The sequence below is a fragment of the Pholcus phalangioides genome, unplaced genomic scaffold (genome assembly GCF_987345545.1).
Source record: "Pholcus phalangioides strain wild (caught in Gottingen) unplaced genomic scaffold, Ppha-v1.0 ptg000015l_1, whole genome shotgun sequence".
Lineage (NCBI taxonomy): Eukaryota > Metazoa > Arthropoda > Arachnida > Araneae > Pholcidae > Pholcus > Pholcus phalangioides.
In genome coordinates, this window is record NW_028301608.1 from 117,121,757 (window position 1) to 117,146,495 (window position 24,739).

The 24,739-nt window shown below is 34.0% G+C and overlaps 1 protein-coding gene across 50 annotated transcripts in view; it reads left to right on the forward strand.

Moving 5' to 3' along the window:
- Positions 1-24,739, forward strand: part of LOC149077705 (uncharacterized) — a 115,781-nt gene that overhangs the window by 43,404 nt on the left and 47,638 nt on the right. For 44 of the 50 annotated variants that reach the window (XM_089245291.1, XM_089245297.1, XM_089245310.1 and 41 more), the window contains 11 exons: positions 4,037-4,138; positions 5,531-5,632; positions 5,913-6,017; positions 6,922-7,023; positions 10,735-10,845; positions 12,657-12,752; positions 14,695-14,790; positions 15,727-15,828; positions 17,908-18,000; positions 23,421-23,528; positions 24,172-24,270. In XM_089245291.1, the coding sequence (XP_089101417.1) occupies positions 4,037-4,138; positions 5,531-5,632; positions 5,913-6,017; positions 6,922-7,023; positions 10,735-10,845; positions 12,657-12,752; positions 14,695-14,790; positions 15,727-15,828; positions 17,908-18,000; positions 23,421-23,528; positions 24,172-24,270 (1,116 nt within the window). The remainder of the gene's footprint in view (positions 1-4,036; positions 4,139-5,530; positions 5,633-5,912; positions 6,018-6,921; positions 7,024-10,734; positions 10,846-12,656; positions 12,753-14,694; positions 14,791-15,726; positions 15,829-17,907; positions 18,001-23,420; positions 23,529-24,171; positions 24,271-24,739) is intronic. The other 6 variants (XM_089245300.1, XM_089245313.1, XM_089245334.1 and 3 more) reach the window with 2 other exon arrangements.

Consider the following 24,739-nt stretch of genomic DNA (forward strand, 5'->3'; position numbering starts at 1 on the left):
CAGATAAAGGCGATAAATTTCTAATAATTATCAAATTTACCAGTGGCACTCGCTCGGCTTTTATGCACAATCGCCGGTAAAAGTCAGTTTAATAAAAATTGTTCTCAGTATTTATTAAATTTACCAACGATGTTTGGTCAATATGAATATTTGCCGGTGGAAGTGATAAATTTATCAAACTTACCAAGACGATTGGTAAGTATACATGGTAACCGATTTATCACATTTACCATAACATATACACATGCATATGTTACGCTCGGTAAATGTAAGGAATCCGGCTATTATGCGTAATTACCGACCTTTCGGGAAGTTTGGTAAATTCCCTTAAATTTATCACTTTTATCTGCGGTTATGTATAATACCCAAATGTTGTTGGAAAATATGATGAATCACATTAAATTCATCACATTTGCCTGTTATTATTATGCATTAATTGCCATTTCGTATATGATGAACCGGTCTAATTGCCGGGGTAAGATTTATTGTATAGATGACCGTAATTGTGAGCCAGAGTCTGAAGTCTAAACCAGATATAATGAACTCTGATTTAATGAAAATCAAACACACTAGACTTTTTTTCATAGTCATCAAATTGACCAATTACACAAAGGTACTATGCATTATCACCGGTAAAAGCGATAAATTTCAAGTATTCATCAAATTAACCCGATACGCTTGGGTATTATGTATAATCACCGGTAAAAGTAGTAATTTTTTTAGGATTTATCAAGTTTAGCAACGACGGTCATTAAGAATAACCACCGTTAAAAGTGATATATTTATCAAACTTAACAGGACAACCGATTATTATGCATAATCATTAGGGCTGGGAATCGACTAAAATTTTTAACTGGTTAATCAAAGTGTTTTAATCGATTAACCGACTGATTAATCGAATTTTAATCGAATATTTTGTGTGACCATATAATGTTAATAAGATGATATAAAATCATATTTTATTTATTTCCCGAATTTATCCGGCAGATTCAAACAAATATAGGAATGGATTAAAAAATTAGGGCTGCCTCCGCTTGAAGAATTTTGATATGCTAAACATAATTTTGTCAAAATCTGTAATGTCTTCATTTGGATCTTGTCGTTTTTAAAAAAAAAATCGGTTATTTTAGGTTACTCACTGATTTCGAAACTAATTTCGATCATACTTTTGCTTGCTCTACTGTCTTTTGGCAGTTTCAAATGGCTTTTGAAACTGCTCTCAAGTGGTACATGAGAGAAGAGGAGTTGATGCTAACAAGAAAATATGAAAAACTACTGCTCACAGTGAAGACGATAAATTTTGGTCTTCTAAAACTCACATTAAACTCAATTTGAAACTGAGATCATCAGTTTTGTTACCATCATCAACCGGTCGAAAATCAGTATTTGATCAAAATATTGATTCAAATACTTTTTAGTATGGTCACTCATCCAAAATGTTATGTATAAGAACGTAAATTGTATAAAAAATCTATTCAGTTTTTCCAAATCTTTCAAACAAATCATGTTAATTCACAAACTTATAAAAATTTTAATCGAATTGATCGAGTTCATTAACTGAACTAAAGTTTTTAATTAAGATCAACAATTTAACCGACCCGATTAATCGATTAATCGGACCAGCCCAAATAATCATATTACATTATTTTATCTCATTTACCATAACATATACTGAATTTATGTAATTTATACATGTAACAAAGCTGATATATCCCCAAGTAATCTTTTTATCTCAGTATGCATGCTATTAGTTGTTTGTGAGCATGTGCACACACACTTGATCTGGACTTCCGGAAGTTATTTTATGAGATTTTATAAGATTTATTTTAATGGGAGATCAGTTCATTTTCCTAAATTTATCACAATTTTGGGCAAATTGGGTAAACTTTTTCAGGCACCTCGTTGGGCAATTTGCCTGTTGCGGCCCTTGCATTATTTTCTATTTGCAGTTTAAGTTGGGAAATGCCAGGAAATCAATTCTGTTGAATATGCTTTGCATGTTCAAACTTTGATCCGGGGCGCTGTAGCCCAGGCTCGATAAGATACTCGCCTAAAGTACCAAAGGACGTTTAGAGGTATTACGAGTTCGATACCCGGTTCGTCCTTGTCAGAAACTTCCCTGACACCGGGATGCAACAGAACAGTGGCATGACCACAAAAAAAGATTGTTACCGCAGGGAGTCCCTTAACGAGGGGTTCGCGCATCAACCTCTCGGTTAATATAAAAGAGAAAAGGCTGCCGTTCGAAATCGGCAGTAAATTATAGTTTCCGGTCTAATTAGCCCTTGTGTGCAGAAAATGATCGTGGTGAGACAAAAGCGATCAACTCTGATACTTTTGTACATGAGGGCACGATATATCCCGCGTGACATCCAGATATTGCGTACTAAAAACTTGCTTAGCCAATGAATTCCAGAAATAGCTTAAAAAATATGAGATAAAACTTGAGGAGGGAAAACCGGTTTATATAATCATGTTAAATATCTCTATGTTTGAATTTTCGGAGAAAATTAAAGTATTTTTTGAAACTAGCAATGATATTCCAGTATTTATCATTTTTCCAATGTGCGCTGCTATACCATATCATTTACGAAAAAAGTAAGAATCTTGAAAAGTATTTTCAAGAAATTGAATTTTTTTTAAAAATCTAGAAATTGAAGCATTGATTTAATGGTGCTTTTGTAGCTTCAACTTGCTCATCGTAAATGTCTGCGATTATATACTAAAGCAGAGTGTCTCAACCTGTGGTCCGCGAAACCAGAGGTGGTCTGTGACGATGGCATAGGTGAACCACAGGCAGACGATAAAATTATTCACCAGTTGTAATTGATATTAATAATATCCATATGGATTCAAATTACGATCTTAAACACGGAATATCACTAAACTTCGCCAAAAATTGAAATTTATTGCTTTAAATGCAATTTACTAATTACTGCTAAAATTGCTGAAGGAAATACAGGCGCTAGAAATCACAGTTAGCAAAAAATGTACAGTATTTCATGATAAAAAAATTTTTTTAGTGATCTGATGGCTATATTTTCTTGAGAAAAATGCGGTAAACTTGTATCTTAAACGATAATCCGTAAAATAATATACGGGACATCGTCTATTTGTCATCAAAAACATTGCCAAAAGTAGGGATAATTATCAATCATAATTAAAATTGTTGAAAAAATAGTTAAACCCGACAAATATGTGAGATGAATATTTATAATTTTTGTCATAATTACCATAATAAATTTATATTATGAAAACGCTGTGTTATATTACTATATACTACTTTGGTAATCATTACAAATTCAGATAGGTATCGTTGAAAAAACGAGACCAAATAAGTATAGTAAAAAAAAAAAAATCGGAACAAAGAAAATAACAAGTATGTCTAGTAATACGGGACACAAGTAGTCCTTCAAATTGTTCCAGACATTTTATTGGTCTTTGTTTTCAGAAAGGTTCAAAATTTTATACAAAATACAAATACAACGCCACAACAGGCAAATTGGCCAACGAGGTGGCTGACTTAAGAAAATCATGGATCCCCGAGCCATTTTGGAGGCCCTACCTACTACTGCTACACCACACATGATCTAGTGTATTAATTAAATGCAAACAAATACAACGCCACAACAGGCAAAATGCACAACGAGGTGGCTGAGAAAAAGATGCCCCCATAACGAATATGGATGGCATATAATTCAAAAATACAGAAACCCAATTAAAAATTAAACCCAATTAAGAAAGAGTATTGACACTGTGTTAGAAAGAGAAATGCTATTAAAGATATTTCTTTGAATAAATAGAGCAATAGAAACTTCTCAGGTCCGCACATTTCTAGTACATGTTATGTCTGAGTATGTTAGAGATTTTCTAATTTAACTTAATCTTAGTACTCAGCAGATGGATTTCAGATTATTGATACATAGCACAGACCAAAACAATTATCAGATAAAGTTAAAAACTTAGTTTGTAATTTTTAATTATGTGAAACCGTTATTTTGTGCGTTTTAGAACAATATATTCTTTTTGATTGTAGTAGTTGATGAAGTAGCTTGTTCTCCTCCAATATGTGATGATCCTGGTTGTAGAATTGATTATACGGCACGCCCCTGTCCTGCTTGCGTCTGTGATGGTGGAGGTAAGCACAGATTCCAAACAACTTTATATCGTTGAAATTAAAACTGCAAGTTTTTTCTGGAGCTAACGGGTCAATAAAATACAACATAAATCGAATACGGATTATAACGAGAATATTCTCTTCTACGAGTGGTTTGCATCGTCAACGAGCCGTCTTATGTAAAAGATGCAAACAACATGCATGGTTTATATCGAGTAGCAAAATTTGGAAGCATTTACCATACAGTCAAAAAATAGAAATTATTATCTTAATGGCTTGACAAATCGAAATGCATGTCTTGTTGGAGATGGATAAAAATGAAGACCACGAGAACGGTTTTGCAGTAGTCATGCTAAAAAAAACCCCATCCGATTAAAGGAGAGATTTATCATTGCCATGGAACAGAGATAGTAATTGAAAATTTTAACTGTTCGGACGATTTGTAATTCTTTTGTTTTTTGAGAATACAAATTCTATGCAAAAACCGTTTGCAAACAAACATTCATTTACGGACGAATTTTTTTTTGTCCCACCGATGTCTGCAAAAGAGGACTTTTACTGCGTTCGTTTTGTTTCACTATTTATGAGTTTCTGAGGCAGGGTGGCCAACCGACGGCATTCGTGCCAAAAGGGGCACGCACGCCACGGTATCAGGAGTGGCACGCGAAAGCTTCTCAAAAATTAAAGAAATTCTTTTCCACGTTTGAAAAAAAAGAAAGAAAAATTCTCTCCAACTTTTTTGAACAATCTATTTCTTATGAATGATGGTCTTGTAGGCTGCCAAACCTATATTTAGTATGGTAGGCATTCTTATGACTTTATATTCAATGTTTTTCTGTTCTCGTCTTCGGGCATAGTTGCTGGTGTGTGCGAAATTCAGGATCGTCCGACATTGTATATCCATGAATTCTTGGGGGGGGGGGAAGGAGGAGGTAAGTGCTAAGCCCTCTTACAAAGTCTACTAGGAAGGCGAGCTCAAACACCTCGAGTCCTCAGGTTCCGGTGTCTGCGTAACATGGTGTAGGTAAGGTGAACTATTACCGATGTAAGCACATACACGCAATCTTTATTCCGATAATCGAATTTATGACTAACAATAAAAAATAATTTAAAACTCGAAAAAGTGACAGACTGAACATTTTTACAGAAAAAAAAAGCTGAAAAATATTTTGCAGGAACGGAGAGAATTATTTTGTCCTGTAAAGACGGAATGTATGGTCTGCATGTAAAAATTCGTAGATTGACACGTGCACCTAAAATAATCTTGATTGTGGCACGGCTTTGAAAAAAATGTTGGCCACCCCCTTTCTAGGATGACAGTATTATCTACAGAAATTGCGTATAACATCATTTATGTATATGTCCGTTTTTTTGGTTTCTTCAATTTTGGTAATTTTTTTTTCCATTTTTTAGTACCAGACATTGCCTGTTCTCCTCCGATATGTGATTTCCCGGGTTGCCAGATAGATTATAATTCAAAGCCATGTCCTCAGTGCATTTGCCTCAGTGGACAAAGTACGTGTTACAAAAATATACTGCGTAATTTACAATTTCATGATTTAAAATTAGCGTGAAAAGCATTTCGTGTGAAATTCATAATATATATATGGTGTGGTTTCCGTAAAATTGCTTTCACTAGAAGGCAGAATGCCATAAAATCAGAAATGAACACTTTGATCATTTCGGCTTTCTATTTGCCTAGAAAAAAATTAGGTGCGATGGAGATTATGCCTTAAATTTCTCTGTTTAAATTTCAAAATTTCTTATATTTTCGTCTGTATATTTTAACTTTCAGGTGCTATGTGTTCTCCTCCAAGATGCACAGAGCCAGGATGTTATGTTGACTATTCAAAACAGCCTTGTCCAGAATGTGTATGCGATAATGACAGCAACTTGGGATGTATGTATTTATTTATAATTTATTCATCAGAATACAGGGTGTCCCAAAATCGACTGACGGTTTTCAAAATGGCGAAACGACAAGGAAACGGTGATAGATATTAAAGTCATTCTATTGAAGTATAAATGTGCAAAGTCAAGAATTTAAGACACGCCAATCATGTTGCAAGGGAATGCATATAGTCACTAAAATTAAAAATTAACTTTTTATAGGACACTATATTCCCAAAAATCCAATTAGAAAGTTGTTGCCCTGTCCCTCCTGCGGCCAAAAAAAATTCCACGTTTCTAACAGCGGATTTCAATATTCCCTGAGATATTCGAATTTAGACAAGAGTTCGGAAATAAACGTAGTCCGTTAGTGTTTTTTTGTTACTTTCCAACTTCCTCCGATTTTTGAATTCAAATACCTCTGTGAATATTGCACTTGGAAACGTGATTTGTTTTGTTGGCCTCAGGAGAGACAGGGCAACAACTTTCCAATTAGGTTTTTAAGGACACGGTGTCCGTATAAAAATTTACTTTTTTCAATTCAGTAACTGTGTGCATCAGCTTGCATTATGAATGACATATCTGAAATTCTTGACTTTGCACATTTATATTCCGCAAGAATGAATTAGATATCTGTTACCGTTTCTTTGCTATCGCAGTTTGGAAACCGTCAGTCGATTTTGGGACACCCCGTAGTTTGTAGTGCCATCGATTTGATGATGAAATGTTTGTAAAGTTAAAGGCTAGAATTTTCAGGAGTTTGTAACACGTATAATGACATTGCAGTTGAATCATTAGATGTAGGGCAGGCACATCAACCTTTACCAGGATTACCTCTCTTAGAAGGAAGGTAGTCCAGAAGGGAAGTAAATGAATGAAAGTAAATTATCACTCTTTTTATTTTTTTATTTTAGCACATTCCGTTCGTTGCTCACCACCGAAATGTGATCAACCAGGATGTAGAATCGATTTCACTACCAAACCTTGTCCTTCTTGTACATGCGATGATTCACAGGGTGAGTTGATTATGACATGAAAAAAATGTTTCTGGGATTAATTTGTATAAGCAGCTACCAAAGTAAATAAATAAAAATAAAATTACAATAAGCGGTTTATGCAAAAAATTATAAATTTACAAGATGTTTGTGATTGAAAATATGTTGAAAGTAACGAATAGCAGTCATACTATTAGAGATTGAATTAAGCAGTACCCATATCACAGTAAATGATAAATTTCAATTTTAGTATCCCATAGGCATAATATGAACGCCCGTGATTGGGGTCTGCCATGCAAATCAGTTTCACTAAAATTTATGCAGTTGCAGAACCATACTTTACGTATGGGGTATCGATCGATTCGATTGACGCGTTTGTGAGCATGTTTCTTTTGTATATACTATATATAAATACGTGTTACGGTCCAAGTCCAACGCCTTTGCGCCCAGACACTACTTTACCGCACACCAACTCCGGCCATATATCGCCATCTCTAACCAGTGGAGTTCGGTGGAAATGAAGATGCCATCTATCGGTGGTCAGCCCAGGCTCATTAGGTAAAGAACTTCTTGCTGATATTCTTGCCCGGATTCGAACCCGTGGACCTTGACATGAAAAAACCTTCACAGTGGAAGACGAGCATCTTGCCATTGCGCTTTTCATCCGGAGGCTGCACTTAAACTTCGTTAAGAGACCGAACATTCCCTGGCCAATTCGCGAAGACTAACTCGGACCAAAACATATGCACTAATATTAATTCAGAATATTTACATTTCTTATGTATAACACGTGGGCTAACCAAGGAAAAAAAGTGTATTTTAATGCTCTGCAATCAGTCTTGATAAGCATAATCTATTGTCGTTTATTTACCGTTGTTTGTATTGTCTCACAATGCGGATCGATCTGGGCAATCGCGCTCAGTGAATACAGCGAAATAAATGATAGAAACAGGTAAATACGGGCTACTTTTTTTAGCTACAAAAGTAGTTTTTAGCTGCAAAACGGCGCGTGCTCAAAAGTATATAGACAATCGTTTTTTATAAATAACAAATCAAGCATTTTACATTTCGATCTCAATTTTTTTATAAATGAATGTCATGCTGGTAAAGGCATATCACAATTGTTTAGCAGAATTTTGCTCAAGAACTAAATCAATGAAAATTAAAAAATAAAAAGCAGCCTCTTGTCTCGAAACCATGAAAACATCAACAGTTTAACACGTGTGCCGTTGCCACGAATCGTTTGAATTACTTGATCGGATATGATGAAAAAATGTGACATCAGAGTTCCGGGTGAAGACTCGACCTTTGTCCATACTTGGACGTGATACTCTTTCAATGATTACGTCGTAGCAGACACGTTAAAATACACAAATGTCGCGATCTCTTGGATTTCAAGCAAAGTGTACATACTCTTTTGACAGGCTATTTATCATTGTTTTAATTTTCATTAATTCAGTTCTTGAGAAAAATTCCTGTTGAAAACGATTGTGAAATGACTTTATGTGGGCATGGAGTGAATATACAAAAGAATTAGAGATCGGAATGTGGAGCGTTTTATTTGTTATTCAAGAAAAACGATTGTCCATATACAGGGTGGGCAAAAAGTCCATAGAAACTTTAAAAATTCATAAACCTAAAAAATAACCGAAATAAAAAACGGGTTGCCGGGTTAGCATCGCTAGGTCGTGGGGATTTTTTTTAAGACATGAAAAAACAGCCGATAGGTGGCGCTGACGTACACAAGTAAAAAAACATAAACGCAAATAACGAATAGAATGCCTCCAAATCGTTTATTACAGCAGTATGTGGTTCACGTGACCACCACCACCACAGGGGTTAACACATTGCAGGCGAGTCACAAATCCAGCAACGGCAGAGTGCAGCGGGTTCGGTCATGACACCTCTCGGCGGATCGCATCTTTCAGTTCCGACAGATTGGATTGACCGGATCGATACACTTTTCTTCGACTTACGTGTACGTCAGCGCCACCTATCGGTTGTTTTCTGAATTATTTTTTCCCTTGACAAAAAAATTCTCGTGACCTAGTGATGGTAACCCTGCAAACCGTTTTTTTATTTCGGTTATTTTTCCGGTTTTTATGCATTTTTAAAGTTTCTACGGACTTTTTGATCACCCTGTACTTTGAAACAGGCTATATATATATGTACATTAATGCTTTTTTTTCAGTAATTTCCTATTCGAACTATACACAAGATAACATTATGTTTACTCGTATACATGTATATTCTGAATATACAGCGCGTCCAAGAAGTCTTACAGAGTCCTTTTTTTTCCAAGTGTTGGTTGTAAACGAAAACTTTCAGTTACAAAAATATTTTAAGGCAATTGACCACGTTCAGGAAAGTTTTTATTATTTTTTTGAAAAACACTGTGGTTTTTACAAAACACGTGCCGTTTGAATCATAATATCGTATAAAACAGTGAAATCGAGTGAAATTTCTAAAATATTTCTACAATTTTTTTGAGATATCTCTACCACATGTTCTCGAAATTAGCTTATTTTTATCACTTACGCCAAATATTGCACACTGAAAACAACAGCATACATTCAAACAGTTTTGATATTACGTGTTTCTAGGACATGTTTATGCTCAATAACGACTCATTTTTGCAATGAATTAAACGTTTTAAGGTACATAAAATATTCTCTGAGATATAGCAGTTTTTGTAAAACAATACGTGAATTTTGACTAAAAAATCCGTATTTTTTTTCAAACAAGCTGTAAAATATTAAATTTCTAATTATATAGCCAAGATCCTAGCTCATTGCATAGCTAATGAAAAATTTCATGAGAATATCTTGCATAATTTTTGAGAAATTTAGTTTCGCGTGGAATAAAGCAACTAAAAAATGAATCTTCGCAAAACGCGTTTGTAAATTGTTTATTGCTTTTTTTAAACCAGATGATTTAAATCAGCTATAAATTTGTTTTTACTTATCGCATTTATAAGAATAAAACAGTTTAGGGTTGCGTGTGTAAAAAATTCTTTCAAATAAATTTATGAAACAATTTTCGACAATTTCCGAAAATTCCGTCATTCGAACGTAGGCAGTTGCCTTAAGTAAGTTAAATATTATTGCTCTTTTACATAAATTTTGTAATTTTTTCATAAATTAATTTGCTTAACTTTTTATATCCCCCCTCCATCTATATAAATAGGAAAAGTTTAATGGAACATATTTCATCACCGTTAGGACATAAATTGAGTGAGTGACCTACAAACCGAGTAATCATTGCATTAACACTTGAGACATGCTTTAAACCGATATCTAATTATTTGGTCGAGCACAAATTTAATTACATTTTGCTGCTCGATTTGCAAATGATCCCGAATCCTCCTCTCAAAAATTTTAAAATTTACTATACCTGCCAAGTATGGAAATGGAATATGCTTTGTTTCACATATTGCTGCAAAGACAAACGTTTTCAAAATATGACTATAGGGCCTTCAGACGAACATAAAAGTAAAATTTTGTAACTTTTAACAGAAATTAATTTGTTTATCGTCAGAAAAGTATCATAATATGAATATTTACCTCATTTAAGAGATTTTTGCTACTGGAAGTTTTTGTCTACGACCAACGGTTGAGAAGAAAAAGGCCTGGGTAAGGATTGAGACCTCGAAGCGCTGTATAGATTATTATTAATTAAATTTTCTTATTAATTTGGTTCAGATAATTTCTTTGTTTCATATCTTATTTATAGTTCCCATCCCTTGTTCTCCTCCCAAGTGCACTAAGCCAGGATGTCATATCGACTACTCAAGGAAACCATGTCCAGAATGTGTGTGTGGAATCGGTGGCACCAGGCTAGGATGTTAGTTAACACTCATATGTTAACATTAATTTTTCACTAACAATCATCATTGTTGGTTAAAATTGGTTAACACTCATTTTCCACTAACAACCCTCATTGTTTGATATCAGTATTCTTTCCATGGTCACTATGATAATTTCCGAAATTTTTCATTGAAGTACAGTTATATGAAAAAAGAAGCAGAGTGGTGTAAGAAAAGTCTATAAAATATCGGATCTCTCTATGCAATATCAGTAATTTCTCAGGATGTAAGGAAATTATTCGGAAAAAACTGCGTTTAAAGTGAGCAAAAGAGGATACTGCAAAGCATACATGCTCAACCTACAGTATGACCCGCGAGTAAAATGTGGCTAATCCTGATAAAAAATTCCTCCCCTCCAGGTCAACAGGAATGCATATATAGATAATCGACTACTAGATTATATTCCTTTCTATGAAGGCAGCACCCATTGTGTCCAATCATATCCAGTCGAACTTGGCTATATCGAAGTCCGAAGTCACTGAAAAAAGTTGGAATTATCCAATTAATATATCCTGGATCCGTAAAATGACTACAAATTGTAACGTAATCATCAACATTGACATAGAATAATAATTATCAATATTTAAAATTTATTATCAGTTACGAAACTGTTTTCCAAATTCCCAAATTTTAATAATAAACAATAATAACATTATTAATAATAATAATAATAATGATGATAATAATGATAATAATAATAATAATAATTTATTTTCTACATTATTTCACAGATTTGGAATCAGCATCACTGTAGAATTTCTTGACCATGCTCAAAGCCTGATTTACGGAAACAGTTCAAGATTATCCGTTATGAAACTTTTTCCAAATTTTGTTCATTCTTATGCTATCAAGGAAATATACTTTCATTAATGTTAAATGGAAATTCAAATTAATTATTTTATTAATTTAAACTTCCTAATACTCTTAATGACGACAAAAGGATTAAGATTTTGAATGTTACACCTTGATTTATAGGTTGAAAAGCATAATCGGTATTAAGTTGTCTCGATGCACTCCATTCGAACAATGTTAAAACAGGCATTAAATTATCAAAAAAGAGTAGAGGAAAACAAAATTTTAAAACTCATTAGTTTTTAAAAGTTTGTTGTTTAACAGTTTGATCGAGAAAAAAAAAGCAAATTCTGGCTTCGCTTCTTGTAGTTTTCCAAACTAAATTTGCTCATACAAAAAAATCATGACTCTCTTTCCCGTAACTTGGAATTATCCAAAGTATTCGAAAAAAATTCAAATTGAACAAGAAAAATTTTAACATTAAATTAGAAAACTCGAGGAGAGTTTGTAAAGGTTCGAATCCCAAAATTCGAATTTACCAAGTTGTACTGTATATAGATTTGAAACTTCTATTTCAAATTTCCATTGATTAAAGCAGGGTTGGAACTAGGTCGGGGGGGGGGGAAGCAACTGCCAAGGGAGGCAAAATTTAGGGGTGGCAATTTTAGATGGGAGCAAAGAACACCGTTATAAAATTATCGAATTTGTAAGGTGTGGGGGCCGCAAAAATAATAGTTACAGACCTGATTAAAGTATCTATAGTAGTTAATATATAGTCTAACTATCTTATAGAACTATGCTTCTTATGTTTGAGTGTGAACGATTATTTGAATTAGAGGACTTCGTAATGAATCCATGAGCTACTGATTGAGTTTTTTCTCCTTTTGCCTCATGAATGATGTTTACCTTCTCACATTTGTTTTCATAATTACTTTTATAAGGAAGTTTTCTAAAAATTTGAATAAATTGAATCCTAATTTTTGTTTTTTTTGTGCAGTGCTTCCAATCCCATGTTCTCCACCAAAATGTGATGATCCAGGCTGTAGAATCGATTACACAACTCGCCCTTGTCCGTCTTGTACGTGTGATCAAGGTGAGTGTGTATGCATGAAAATACGATGTAGTGAATCAAGCTTGAGTCGTTGGTTACTTTGGTTAAGGTAAAAAAGAGTCGAATTGGGAAAATTTATAACCAGAAAAGATGGAAGAGTAACCGAATGAAATTTTTAACTTCAAAAAATGCATTATTTTATATGTAATGCATATGCATAACCATTTTTTATACACAACATTCCACTTTTCCAGTATTTTTGAAAATATAAACTAACGATTGCATATTGAATATGCAGGGTGATTATATAATTTCCCTTGCCACATTTTACTGGTGAAACTTTGATCCTAGAGGCATACTTTCAATTAGAAAAAGTATCCAAATAACGTGTAGAACTCGGATGCATCATTCATGTTGCGAGGGGTTGTAAGATTATTAAAACATAAAACATTAGCTTTTTTGTTTGAGCATTTTGCCTGTTGCGGCGTTGTATTTGTATTTTTATACGGGCACCCTGTCCCCAAAAATCCAATTAGAAAGTTGTCGTCCTGTCTCTCCTGAGGACAAGGAAAAAAAATTGCGCGTGTTCAAGTGCTATATTCGCAGAGATATTTTGAAGTAAAAAATCGAAGAAAAGTTGGAAAAGAACAGCATATATCAGGGGAAAAAGCATTGTCCGTTAGTTCACTCTGTTCTTTCCAAAATTTACTTCATTTTTTGAATTTAAATATCTTAGCGAATATTATATTTGGAAACATTGAATTATGTTGTTGGCCCCAAGAGATATAGGGCCACACAACCAGGGCCGGATTAACCTATATGAAGGCCCTAAGCACACAAGTGATTTTGGTACCCTCTCCCCCTCCATTCCTTTACTTTTAACCTTAACGCATGACCCGGGACTCCACGTGACAATTAGATCCGTTTAAAATTTTCAAGAATGAGCATGTGAGCATGTAAATTGGTAAGCAGGTATTCTTAAGTGGGGGGGGGGGTGGACTAAAAAAAATCATTTCACTCGAGACTTATGATCTCACGGCTTGGGAGCCTCGAATGTCGGGAAGGCCTCATGACAATTCGATCTGGTTATAGTATTGAAGAGAGTATGTATGCAAATTGGCAGGCAGGTATTTATAGCTGGGAAGGGGGGGGGGGTTGCTCAGAAAACTTATTTTTACCCGGGGGGTCTCTGATGCTACTGAGACGGCTCTGAGCTTATTTTATGGAAATGGAGCAAAATTTCTCAATCCAAAAACTGAGCAGTAACACGAGTTCTTGTTCGCAATTAACTTTCACCCTCAGGGCCGCAACTAGTGTTACTTGGGAAGATCTGAATCCATTCTGGCGCGCCCCCCCCCCAATTTTTAACGAAAAACTCGGCACCCTTCCTGGTCCGGTGCCCGGGTACCAGACCCCCCCCCCTTCCTGCTCTCCCTTAGTTGCAATCCTGGTCAATCTTTCCATAAAGATCTTCAAATGTACAATCAAATGCTCTTCAAAGTTTGGGATTTTCTACCGGATGATTGATACTGGGGGGAAAAATTCAAATTAAAAAAAAAGAAGTATTATTTGATTATTTTTGCGATGCCCCTTTTCTATTGATGGCCTACGCACGTGCTTTTTTGTGCTTAATGGTTAATCCGGCTCTGACACAACATTTTAATTTGGTTTTTAAGGACAGGGTGACCGTATAGAATGTTATTTTATTTTATTTTAATAACTATATAGCTCATTGCAACATGAATGACGTATCTGAGTTCTACACGTTATTTGGATAATTCTTCCAGTTGGAAGTGTGCCTCTAGAATCAACGGTTCGCCTGTAAAATACGGCCAAGGGAAATTATAGCATCGCCTTGTATAATATGAATTGCTCTTTTAAACTGACAGTTTTTATACCTTTTTCTTTGAAATTTTTGTTCTCTCACATATTTTTTTCTTTAGAAAAGAAGTAATAGAAATTTTTTGATACGCGTTTCTTACAGAGCCTCCGATCCAATGCTCTCCTCCAAAATGCGATGATCCAGGTTGTAAGATGGATTACACAACCAAACCTTGTCCGTCTTGCAATTGTGATGAAGGTAAGCGCGTGAATTATAATACTTGCACGTACAGATCATATATACAGTACTATATAAATTGTTCCCACCTTCACAAATAAGGTGGTTAATAGAGATAATTTATAAATAAATTGGGAGTTTGTTTCCTTCGTAAATAATATCAGAAAGGAGAAATTTATCCATAAAAGATAAATGCGTACTGTATTTATGTATTTTGTATGCAGAATAAAAGAGGAATGAGAGAAAGTTGGAAAACAAGACTAGTAAGTTTATAGCCAAAAATGTATTCTTTCGAGAGATATTAAGGTATTTACACTTTATTTCTTGAATGCCAGAAAAACTCTCTTGAAAAAAAATGAGATTCCTGGCAAGTCATCAAATGAGTTTTTTTGCCAAGTTGCAGTTGTTTTTTCTCGAGTTGATTCGTGTTTTATATAAGGATACTAAAATATAAAAGATCTTGATCTCAATAACGCAATTACTATGATCTGTTAACTGTTTCTCTGCAGTCGTCACTTAAAAGAACCAGGCTGGGGGTAATTTGTTATATTCTGATGTACTAACTGATTGTTTGAAAAACAACTTTACATTTTTTTTTGTCTTTAATTAGAACTAGAATGACGGCTTATTAATTTACACGGTAACTATTTGTTATCATTATTATAATCATCTGTTTATTATCATTTTCTTCTTATTTTATTTTTCCATAATGTGGTAGATATAGGGTTAATTTCGTCAACATGTGACTTTCTTTATATTGGAATAACTTGAAAGTATATAAAGTAAGAATTACTAGAAAGGAAGATTTGCAGGCGTCGCATCAAATTTATTTTTCACGTAGATGAATCCAGTTTCTTCTTGGAGTAAATTAGATTTCCCCCAATATCTACTCCACATCAAATATTTGTGAAAAGTGGATTACGTAAAGTAATCTGAAAACATTTCTTTTACTTGCAGAACTGCCTATTCCTTGCTCTCAACCAAAGTGCGATGAACCTGGCTGCAGAATGGATTATACTACCCATCCGTGTCCATCCTGTGTCTGTGATGGTGGTCCAGGTTTGTGAATTTCATGTTTTGCCACACTAAAATTTTATTAGCGCACAGATATTATATTTGATCAGTTTTTTAAATGTCTCTCTGTTCCGTCGCGATGTCTCCCTTGCATTAAAACAGCGATTCTCAACCTGTGGGGCGCGCCCCCACAGTTGCCCCCACATTTCAGTACTATCGCACCCCCCCAGGGGGGGGGCGCGATAGTACTGAAAGGGGGGCGCTAGCATATCGAAATAAATATGTATTATTTAAAAAAATGATTATTTTACTCTGAAAGGAAAGCAAAACAAAATGCATTATAAGATAATAAAAAATAAAATTCGCATTTACACTGATATAATACACTTCAAATAGGACTTTATCAGTACTGCACAATGTATTTAATAATTAGAATACATCCCATATTGTTCAGTATTTTCGTGACTTTCTCAGAGGAAAGATTGTTTTATTTTCGTTTAAAATAAGTTGATAAAAGTAATTTTCAGCAAATTATTTGAATGTAATATTCCATATGAAAGTTCCAAAAATTTCATGGGGGGGGGGGGGAGGTGCCCCTCTGTGCAGCACTTGTGGGGGGAGGCGCGATGAAAATTATGATTGAAAATTGGGTCGCAAATACTGAAAGATTGAGAAACGCTGCATTAAAAAAAACGACATGTTAAAAACTTTACTGATTTTCTCTCTTTTATATCGTGCACAGGAAAGACAAAGCAGGTACATGTTTCAAGTCCAGTAAAAGAATATTTAAAACGGATATTATATACATTGTTTTTGATTTTATGGTAGTTCACACTGGAATGATAGAACGGGCTTTTTTTAATTTCCACATATATCGTAAGATCCGGAGTGTAATTCACGGTGGCGTATAATCCACGAATGAAAATTTTGCAACTTTGAGAAAAATGTCATTCCTCAAGGTTACAGAGAATCGTTATATCGAGATTTCCCTGCATTCATATTTATAGTCATAATTATCATAATATAATTTATAAGTTGGAAAAATAATTTTAGTCCTTGATTTTTCAATGAAGAATAAAAATTCAAGAGAGAGAGTCGAACATGTAAACGTGTGGATACCTTTATCACCAATAATGAATTGCTAGAAAATGAAAAGGGTCGTGGTCATGTATTTTTAGCAAAAAATTCTTCCACTCGCACCTATACGTCGTCAGTTATGTATATGTAAAAAAAAAACAATTTTCGCAAATTATTAATTTTCTTTTAATTTCAATAGTTACTGATAAAAGCTGCGTAAAAAAGATGTAACGTGAGATAAAACGTAAAAAAAGAAGACAACAGCACACAACAAAGTGATGGAGAAAAGTTTAATGTTTTGTCCTTAATTTTTTTAGTATTTCAATTACGATTGGTGATTGTGCCTACTTGTGACAATGTTTTTGGTGACAATTGGCGATGCCCAGTATTTTACGGATTATTATTTAAGGTCGCAGTTTACCGAATTTTATTTTTCTCAATGAAATACATGTGTGGTCATCAGATCATTTGAATATTTTTTTCGAGAAATACATTTTTGTTTACTGTGATTTGTAGCAACCCTTTATTTTCACACCCTTCAACAATTTTAGCAGTAATTAATAAATTGCATTTAAAACAATAAATGACAATTTTTGGGAAAATTTAGCGATATCTCTTATTTAGGATCGCAATTTCCTGCGTTTTCCTCGATATTGTATAGTGAAACTAAGTGTGAAGGTGTAATTTTATTAAATACCATATGGATATTACTAATATCAATATTACAACGGAGGAATAATTTTCTCAAGTCTGCCTGCGGACCGCTTATGCCATCGTCGCTGACCACCTATGTCCGTGGCCCATAGGTTGAGGAAACGTTGATCTATGCAATATCTGAGTTTGAGTACCATCTATCTTTTGCGAAAGAAAGCTAAGCTTTCTAAATTCCAAGCTTTTGTTGAAAATCCGGGAAATTTTTCAGATTGCACAGGAGAAGGAGCTTGTCTCCAATTATTTGCGCATTAAGAGAACTAAATTACTTTTGATGCATATATTTTTTAAAATTTAAAAATCAGTGTGTGATACTCTATCATTTATTCTTTACAGATTTTCCTATTCCTTGCTCGCCTCCCAAGTGTGACGAACCAGGTTGCAGATTGAATTATACGGCATATCCTTGTCCAAAATGTGTTTGTGATGGTAATTTCCTATATTTTCTTCAGTCTAGATATGTTAATAACGGCCGTATTGCATTGCCGGCGTATATCAGTGTATTATTGCAATATAATTCCTCAAAAAGAGTGAAAAATTCTAGTTACTTAAGACAGTATATTTTTTTTATTTAATATAATTTACATTTTTTCGAATAATGCCTCAGCTATAAACTTTCTCCCAAACGTAGCATGAAATTCACGACATTCCGTATTTACACTATTATTGGACATTACCTCCCGCACAACCCCCAAAATGTATCTAGGAAATTGAGGAAAGCGGTCATCATATGTGAGAGGAAAAAAATGTATATCGTTGTAAGGGATTTATCGTTGCATCGAGTATCGTTGTAATGAAATTTCATGAAATATAAACTGTATATCAAAAGAACGGTATACTTCCGGAAGGGTGGGGGGGGGGGGTTAAATCGTCGGTGTTCAGGCAGAAGTCACCAAGTCTTAATCTGTCGTTTTGAGATATAGGCAATTTAAACTTTTGAGTCATTATGAAAAAAAGGTAAAAATTATTTTACAGGTTTTAACTTCTGTGTGTAGTAAATTTACTGATAAAATGGTAATTTACAAAACATGACTGGTTGATGTCGTGAAATATGCGATCGACTGCAGTAGTCCGTCAAAAGGTTATTTTTTGGACTTGGTGACTTTTTTTTGCCAAAATATAAACTGATTATGTGAACTGTTTTGAATCAGTAATAGCACGACTCTACACTGATTTTATCGCCGAAAATATCTCAGTGATTCTAGGGTGACTTTGGGGTGTTGAATCCGAATCTGGTTTGGTTTTCTCAGATTGGCTCTAAGTTTTGGGATGAAGTGAAAATTTAACACACATCAATATTAATGCATAAAAAGTAATAAAGTAGTAAAATAGTAAGCATGCAAATCTCCCATTGGAACCGTGAGAAATGTAAACCAATAATAAACTTAAGGTCAATGTGTATGTATAAACCACTGATGTCCGAATGATGATAGAAATGTAAAAATGTAGCGAATAAAATAAAAAAACCAAATAAAAAATTAATGGTAAAATTCCTAACGCTAAAATTTCAATGTTAGTCGTTTGGACCAAATACATCAATCGGTAAAGCTGATACATTTTGGTTAATTTCAATCGCCAAGGAAAAATACTCAAAAGATTTTGTGAGGCAGAAAGGATAAGAGTGCATACAACTGAAGAACCAACTTATTTTCCAAGAATTATTGCAAACCAGCCAGATATACTGGACATCATGTTATCCAAAAGACTCAATATATATGTAGAACCTAGAGTGCTAAATGAATTGGATTCAGATCATCTGTCAGTTGAAATAATTATGGACTTTTCAATATTGCACAAAATGGTAGTGAATAAAATTACAAATTGGAAAAAATTCCAAGAAAAATTGCAACAGGCACCGATTCTTACAACAAACCAAAACGCAAAAGAAGAAGCGGAGGAAATGATTGAGAAAATAACAAATGAAATTTTAGATTCAGTAAAATATGCAACTAAAGAAAAAATTGCACATCCAAATCCTCTGGGACTTCCAATGTGGATAAAGGATAAAATCAGGGAAAAAAACAGACTACGTAAAATGTGGCAGAGGACATGGAATTGGGAATTTAAAAGGCAATACAACAGAAAGGCTAAACAAGTTAAAAAAGACATTGATGAACATACAAACATTCGATTTTCACAATTTCTTGAAGAGGCTTCGCCACAAGATGGTACATTATACCAAGTTTATCACAGAATGAAAAATAAAAGAGATAAATTACCACCAATCAAAAACTCAGAAGGAGTGCTAGTGTACAGCAATGCAGAAAAGGCTAAAGAATTTGTTAAGATCTATGAAAAGCAGTTTTCGCCAAATAGAACTATAAATCAAAATTTCGTTCGAAATATTGAATCAGAGGTCAATGATTTTCTGGAAAATGAAATTCCAGTAGACTATACAGTATTCAGACCCATCACAATAGAAGAAATAGAAGAAAATATGGCAAGTATCAAGCCAAGGAAGTTACCTGGATATGATAACATTACATCAAAAGCAATAAAATTAGTAACACCGAATGTCATTATATCAATAGTAAATACATTTAATTTAATCACGGAAATAGCATATTTTCCAAGCATGTGGAAAAAAGCAATAATAAAAGTAATACACAAAGCTGGGAAACCCAAAGAAGAAGCCAGCTCATACAGGCCAATAGCTTTGTTGCCCCATTTGTCAAAGTTATTGGAAAAATCGATAACAACAAGAATTGTGGAAACTACAAATCGACTCAAACTAGGTCGCATAGAACAATTTGGTTTCAAGACCATGCATGGAACATGCCACCAACTACTAAGGGTAATAGAACATGTCCAAAGAGCTAAAATAAAGAAAGAGTATACAGTAGCAGTGGCATTAGACTATACCAAAGCTTTTGATTGTATATGGCAAGCAGGCCTACTTCATAAAATGATAACCAGAGGATATCCACCAATTATTATCAAATTTTTATCATCATATTTCTCAAATAGAATTTTTCAAGTGCAAATTGGAGAAGAAAAATCAGAAGTGGGAAAGATTACAGCAGGAATTAACCAGGGGTCCAACTTGGGTCCTTATATTCATAACATATTCATGGATGATTATCCAAACATGGCCAATGGACTTTTGGCTATGTATGCTGATGATGTAATACTAATGACATCAGACGACGACCCACAAAAGGCACTAAAACAGGTTCAAGATGAAATATATAAAATTGAACAATGGAACTATTTCAACAAAGCGAAGTTAAACCCAGGAAAATGTGAAATGGCATGGTTCTCTTCTAGAGTTCTACCCATAAATACTTTTGTTAATATCATGGGTCATATGATATACCCTTCCGAAGGTATAAAATATCTTGGAGTATACGTGGACAATAAACTGAATTTCAAAAAGCACGTGGCAAACAGAATTAAACATGCCACGATAAATATAGATCAAATTCTGAGATTCTGCAACCCCAGAACAAAGTTAAGCATAAAAAACAAAATATTAATGTACACACAAGTAATTAGACCATCTTTACTGTATGCTGCTCCGGCAAGGGCTTATGCCTCGAAAGGAAATATCTATATACTACAGGTGTTTCAGAATAAAGTTCTGAGAAGGTTCACAGGAGCACCGAAATATTTTAAGGTAATAGATCTACATAAAGAATTGAATGTGGAATCAATTTACAAATATGTGAAAAGAACAGCAGAAAACTTCTTCAATAGGTTGGAAAACTCAAATATTTACCATTTCCAAGAATTAGTTGCATACAACTATGATGAAAGAATGAGACATTTAAGACCAAAAAATGTACTGATGACTCAGTACAAAAAGGAGTTTTAAAAAAAAGAAAGAAAGAAGTCTAATGGAGACATATTTAGGAAGTTATGTAAATAGGTAAGTGATGACAGGATTTCAAGGTTTTTTACTAAAAAATTTTTTTTTTGGTAAAACAAAAAACCAGTGTCACTAATTATTTTCATTTTGTAAATAGTCAACATACCAGTTAAGAGAATTTACTGGTAAAGGGTTAAATAGATCTAGCACTAGGGAAGAGTTAGATCATTTTTATTTTTATTATGTATAATCATTATCGCATATAGCCGCATAATCAGTGTTAATATTTTGAGAATATATTTTTTTTGTAATTTAGAAGATAACTGCAGATGTTTTGTATTTCATGTTTCGAATTAATGAATAATAGAATTGAAGGCAAATGATAAATGAGAAAAATATCGGAAATATTTTGATGTTGAATGGTATTGAAAAGTGAGAAAAAAAAAGAGAAGGACCAATGATACATGAATGAAGTTGGGAAGAAAACCTAAAGATTCAAAAAATAAAATAAAGATAGACAATGTGGCGAGTTGACTAACATGGATCCTACGGGCAATGACAGAGTGCGCAAGAAATAGTGACAAAAGAAGTCTAATAAGCTTTTCCTGGGGAACTGCAAAATTGCAGTAATTAAATATATTAAAAAAAAAAAAATTGTTATCCAAAGCCCTTTAATCGACCACGCCAATAGTGGTCACAATGATGAAGGAGATGTAGACCATTATTAAAAATGGGTCTGGCGCTCTGTATAACTGTTTCACGGTCACAGTCGGTCACATTTTGGTTTCGATTCTGCCTACCACATGTGTCAGAGAAAAATTACAACCTTCAATATTTCCTGGGAATGAAGCCAGAAAACGCAAGATCTGCAACCAATGTCTTCTATTGGAAGTATAGTTCACTGGACTGAATACAGTGAACTCTGCTTGAAATAAAAATTAATAATATAAATCACCAAGTCCTTTGGATGACCCATGCACATTGACAGTAAATCGTCGGCGTTCAAGCAAAAGTCACTAAGCGCAGTTTTGAGATTGTGTCAATTTAAACTTTTGCGTCGTTATGCATAATTGTAAAAAGTACTTTGATGATTTCTAACTCCTACAGTAGATAACTGCTTCGTGGTTCATTTCATTAAATAAATAACTGGAAATTTTTTTCTGATCGATTGCAGCAGTCTACCAAAAGGTCTTTGGTGGACTTGGTGACTTTTGCTTGAACACCGACGAAATCTGTTAAAAAAGTGGAACACTAAGTGCACTTATTGATTTCTGCCTGATAATAAACGTGCTTACAGGACTTGGAATACAGGAATGAAATATAAATACCTCTGTTGCGCTTAGCACGGGAAATTTAATTTCGTTAGTGAACTTTAGGTATAGTGAACAGACTGCCGAACATTAATTGGAGATGTTGCTGGGGTAATTATCTCGAAATCGCAATTTTAGGACTTAGTGACTTGCCTGAACACCGATAATATACAGTTTAGCCTTGCTACAACGAACCTAGATTATACCGAAATTCTAGGCTCATCCCGTAGGATGGATAGAGAGGATCTAATAATTTATGAAGATTGTTTATTGTGAATCAAATTTTTGGTCCCGGGAAGTTCATTGGAACAGGATTTGACTGTATATATAAATAGCAGTAAAGCTACAGCTGTTGTCTCTTTTTTTAATCCCGTGATAATGTTCCCACAGTAATTGCTTTTGATTTTATATAATTATATTTTTATTGTTTTTATTCGCGTCATCCAAAGAATAGGTCGTCTTAAATGTGAAGGTCCTTTGAAAGTCACGTAAATACGGTTTGTATTCATGCAAAAAACATAGGTATAAAACTAGAAAGGGATTTCCTGATAAACTGATTTAGAAATTAAAACCAAAATTTTGTACATTATAAGTTTTGGAAACTGAAGTGATCAAATTTTTATTTTATAAAGAATTTTTTCTTTTCTTTTATTATATTTTTTCGTACGTTAAACAGCATGCTCACACATTACTTTCCATTCTCATACGAATGAACTTTCCATTACTTACAGCTCTCAAAGTATCTTGCTCGATGCCAAAATGTGACGGACCAAGATGTCGAATAATCTATCGATCAAAGGGATGCCCGCAGTGTGTATGTGATGATAGTGATGGATATAGTAAGTGCAATTTATTTAATATGGAGAAGCCTAGTTTAACTATTGTTGTCGTGGATTTGTTTATTTACGTTTGGTTAGAGATGCATAGTTTTCTTATCATTTCTTATTATTTGTTTCCGAGTAAAATTTTCTATCGGTAATTGTACATAAAACCTTCTTAACGACGTCAGTAATTCCTGGACTCGAGCATTTTTAGTGACTCACCAGCTCAATTTATAAAAATTTTATTTATTTTAAAAATGCGAAAGAAAACCCTCAAACCTTAGTTTCAAAAATCTTGACGTGTATGTGTATCAATAAAAATCTTATATTTTGGGAGGGTGCTCTGTTTGACACGAGTTCGTTCAGACGCCCCGACGGTAACTACGATAAATTCAAGTTGGGATCTGGCAAAAAATAACAATTTCAAAAAACAAATATCTATAATTAAAACAAAACCATTTTATGTGAGTTTAGGAAATAGTTGAATACTGAGCATTAGTTAGTATATCGGTGAATAAGAAGAAAAAAAAGCATGCTCAAAATGATCACAAGTGACATCCAATACCGAGGAGCCGAGTCTATAAAAATATTTTGTTTAATTACGGTTGTAATTTTCAACTGTGGCTTACGTTTCATGTTTTTTTTTTGCCCTCTCTTTCAGTTCCATTTGTATCTTGTTCCATGCCTAAATGTGATGCCGGCTGCAAAATAAATTACAATGCAACTCCATGCCCATCCTGCGATTGTAGGGGACGATCTGGTAAATAACATCTGTATCTTGATTTTATATGATTGTTAAAGGTTAAATTTTTAGAATACAAATTTTGAACTTTTTCATTCATATGTAACAAAGAATTTCCGAACCACATTTATTGTCTACAGCCACTGTGCGTGTATGGTCAGTGTTACAAACACACGGTTTGGAAAGCGACGCATAATAACGCATTGAACAATTTTTAGCTCGTCTCGAATTTCAATATTGTGACGCGGGCATTGCTTTGATTCTGAGGCCTGGGGAAACAATGTGAATTTTCATCAACTTCAGATATCTCTCATTGTACTGCAATTCAAAAATTTAAGATATCTTGTTTCCTCATAGGATTTACACAGAGCTCCGAATGTGCTCTTTTTTGCTCATCATGCTTTTCGAAATGTATATATCTAACAGAATTAATGTTTTTTTCCAAGCTTGCAAGGAAGAAAGGGTGGAAGGAATACGAAATATGGAG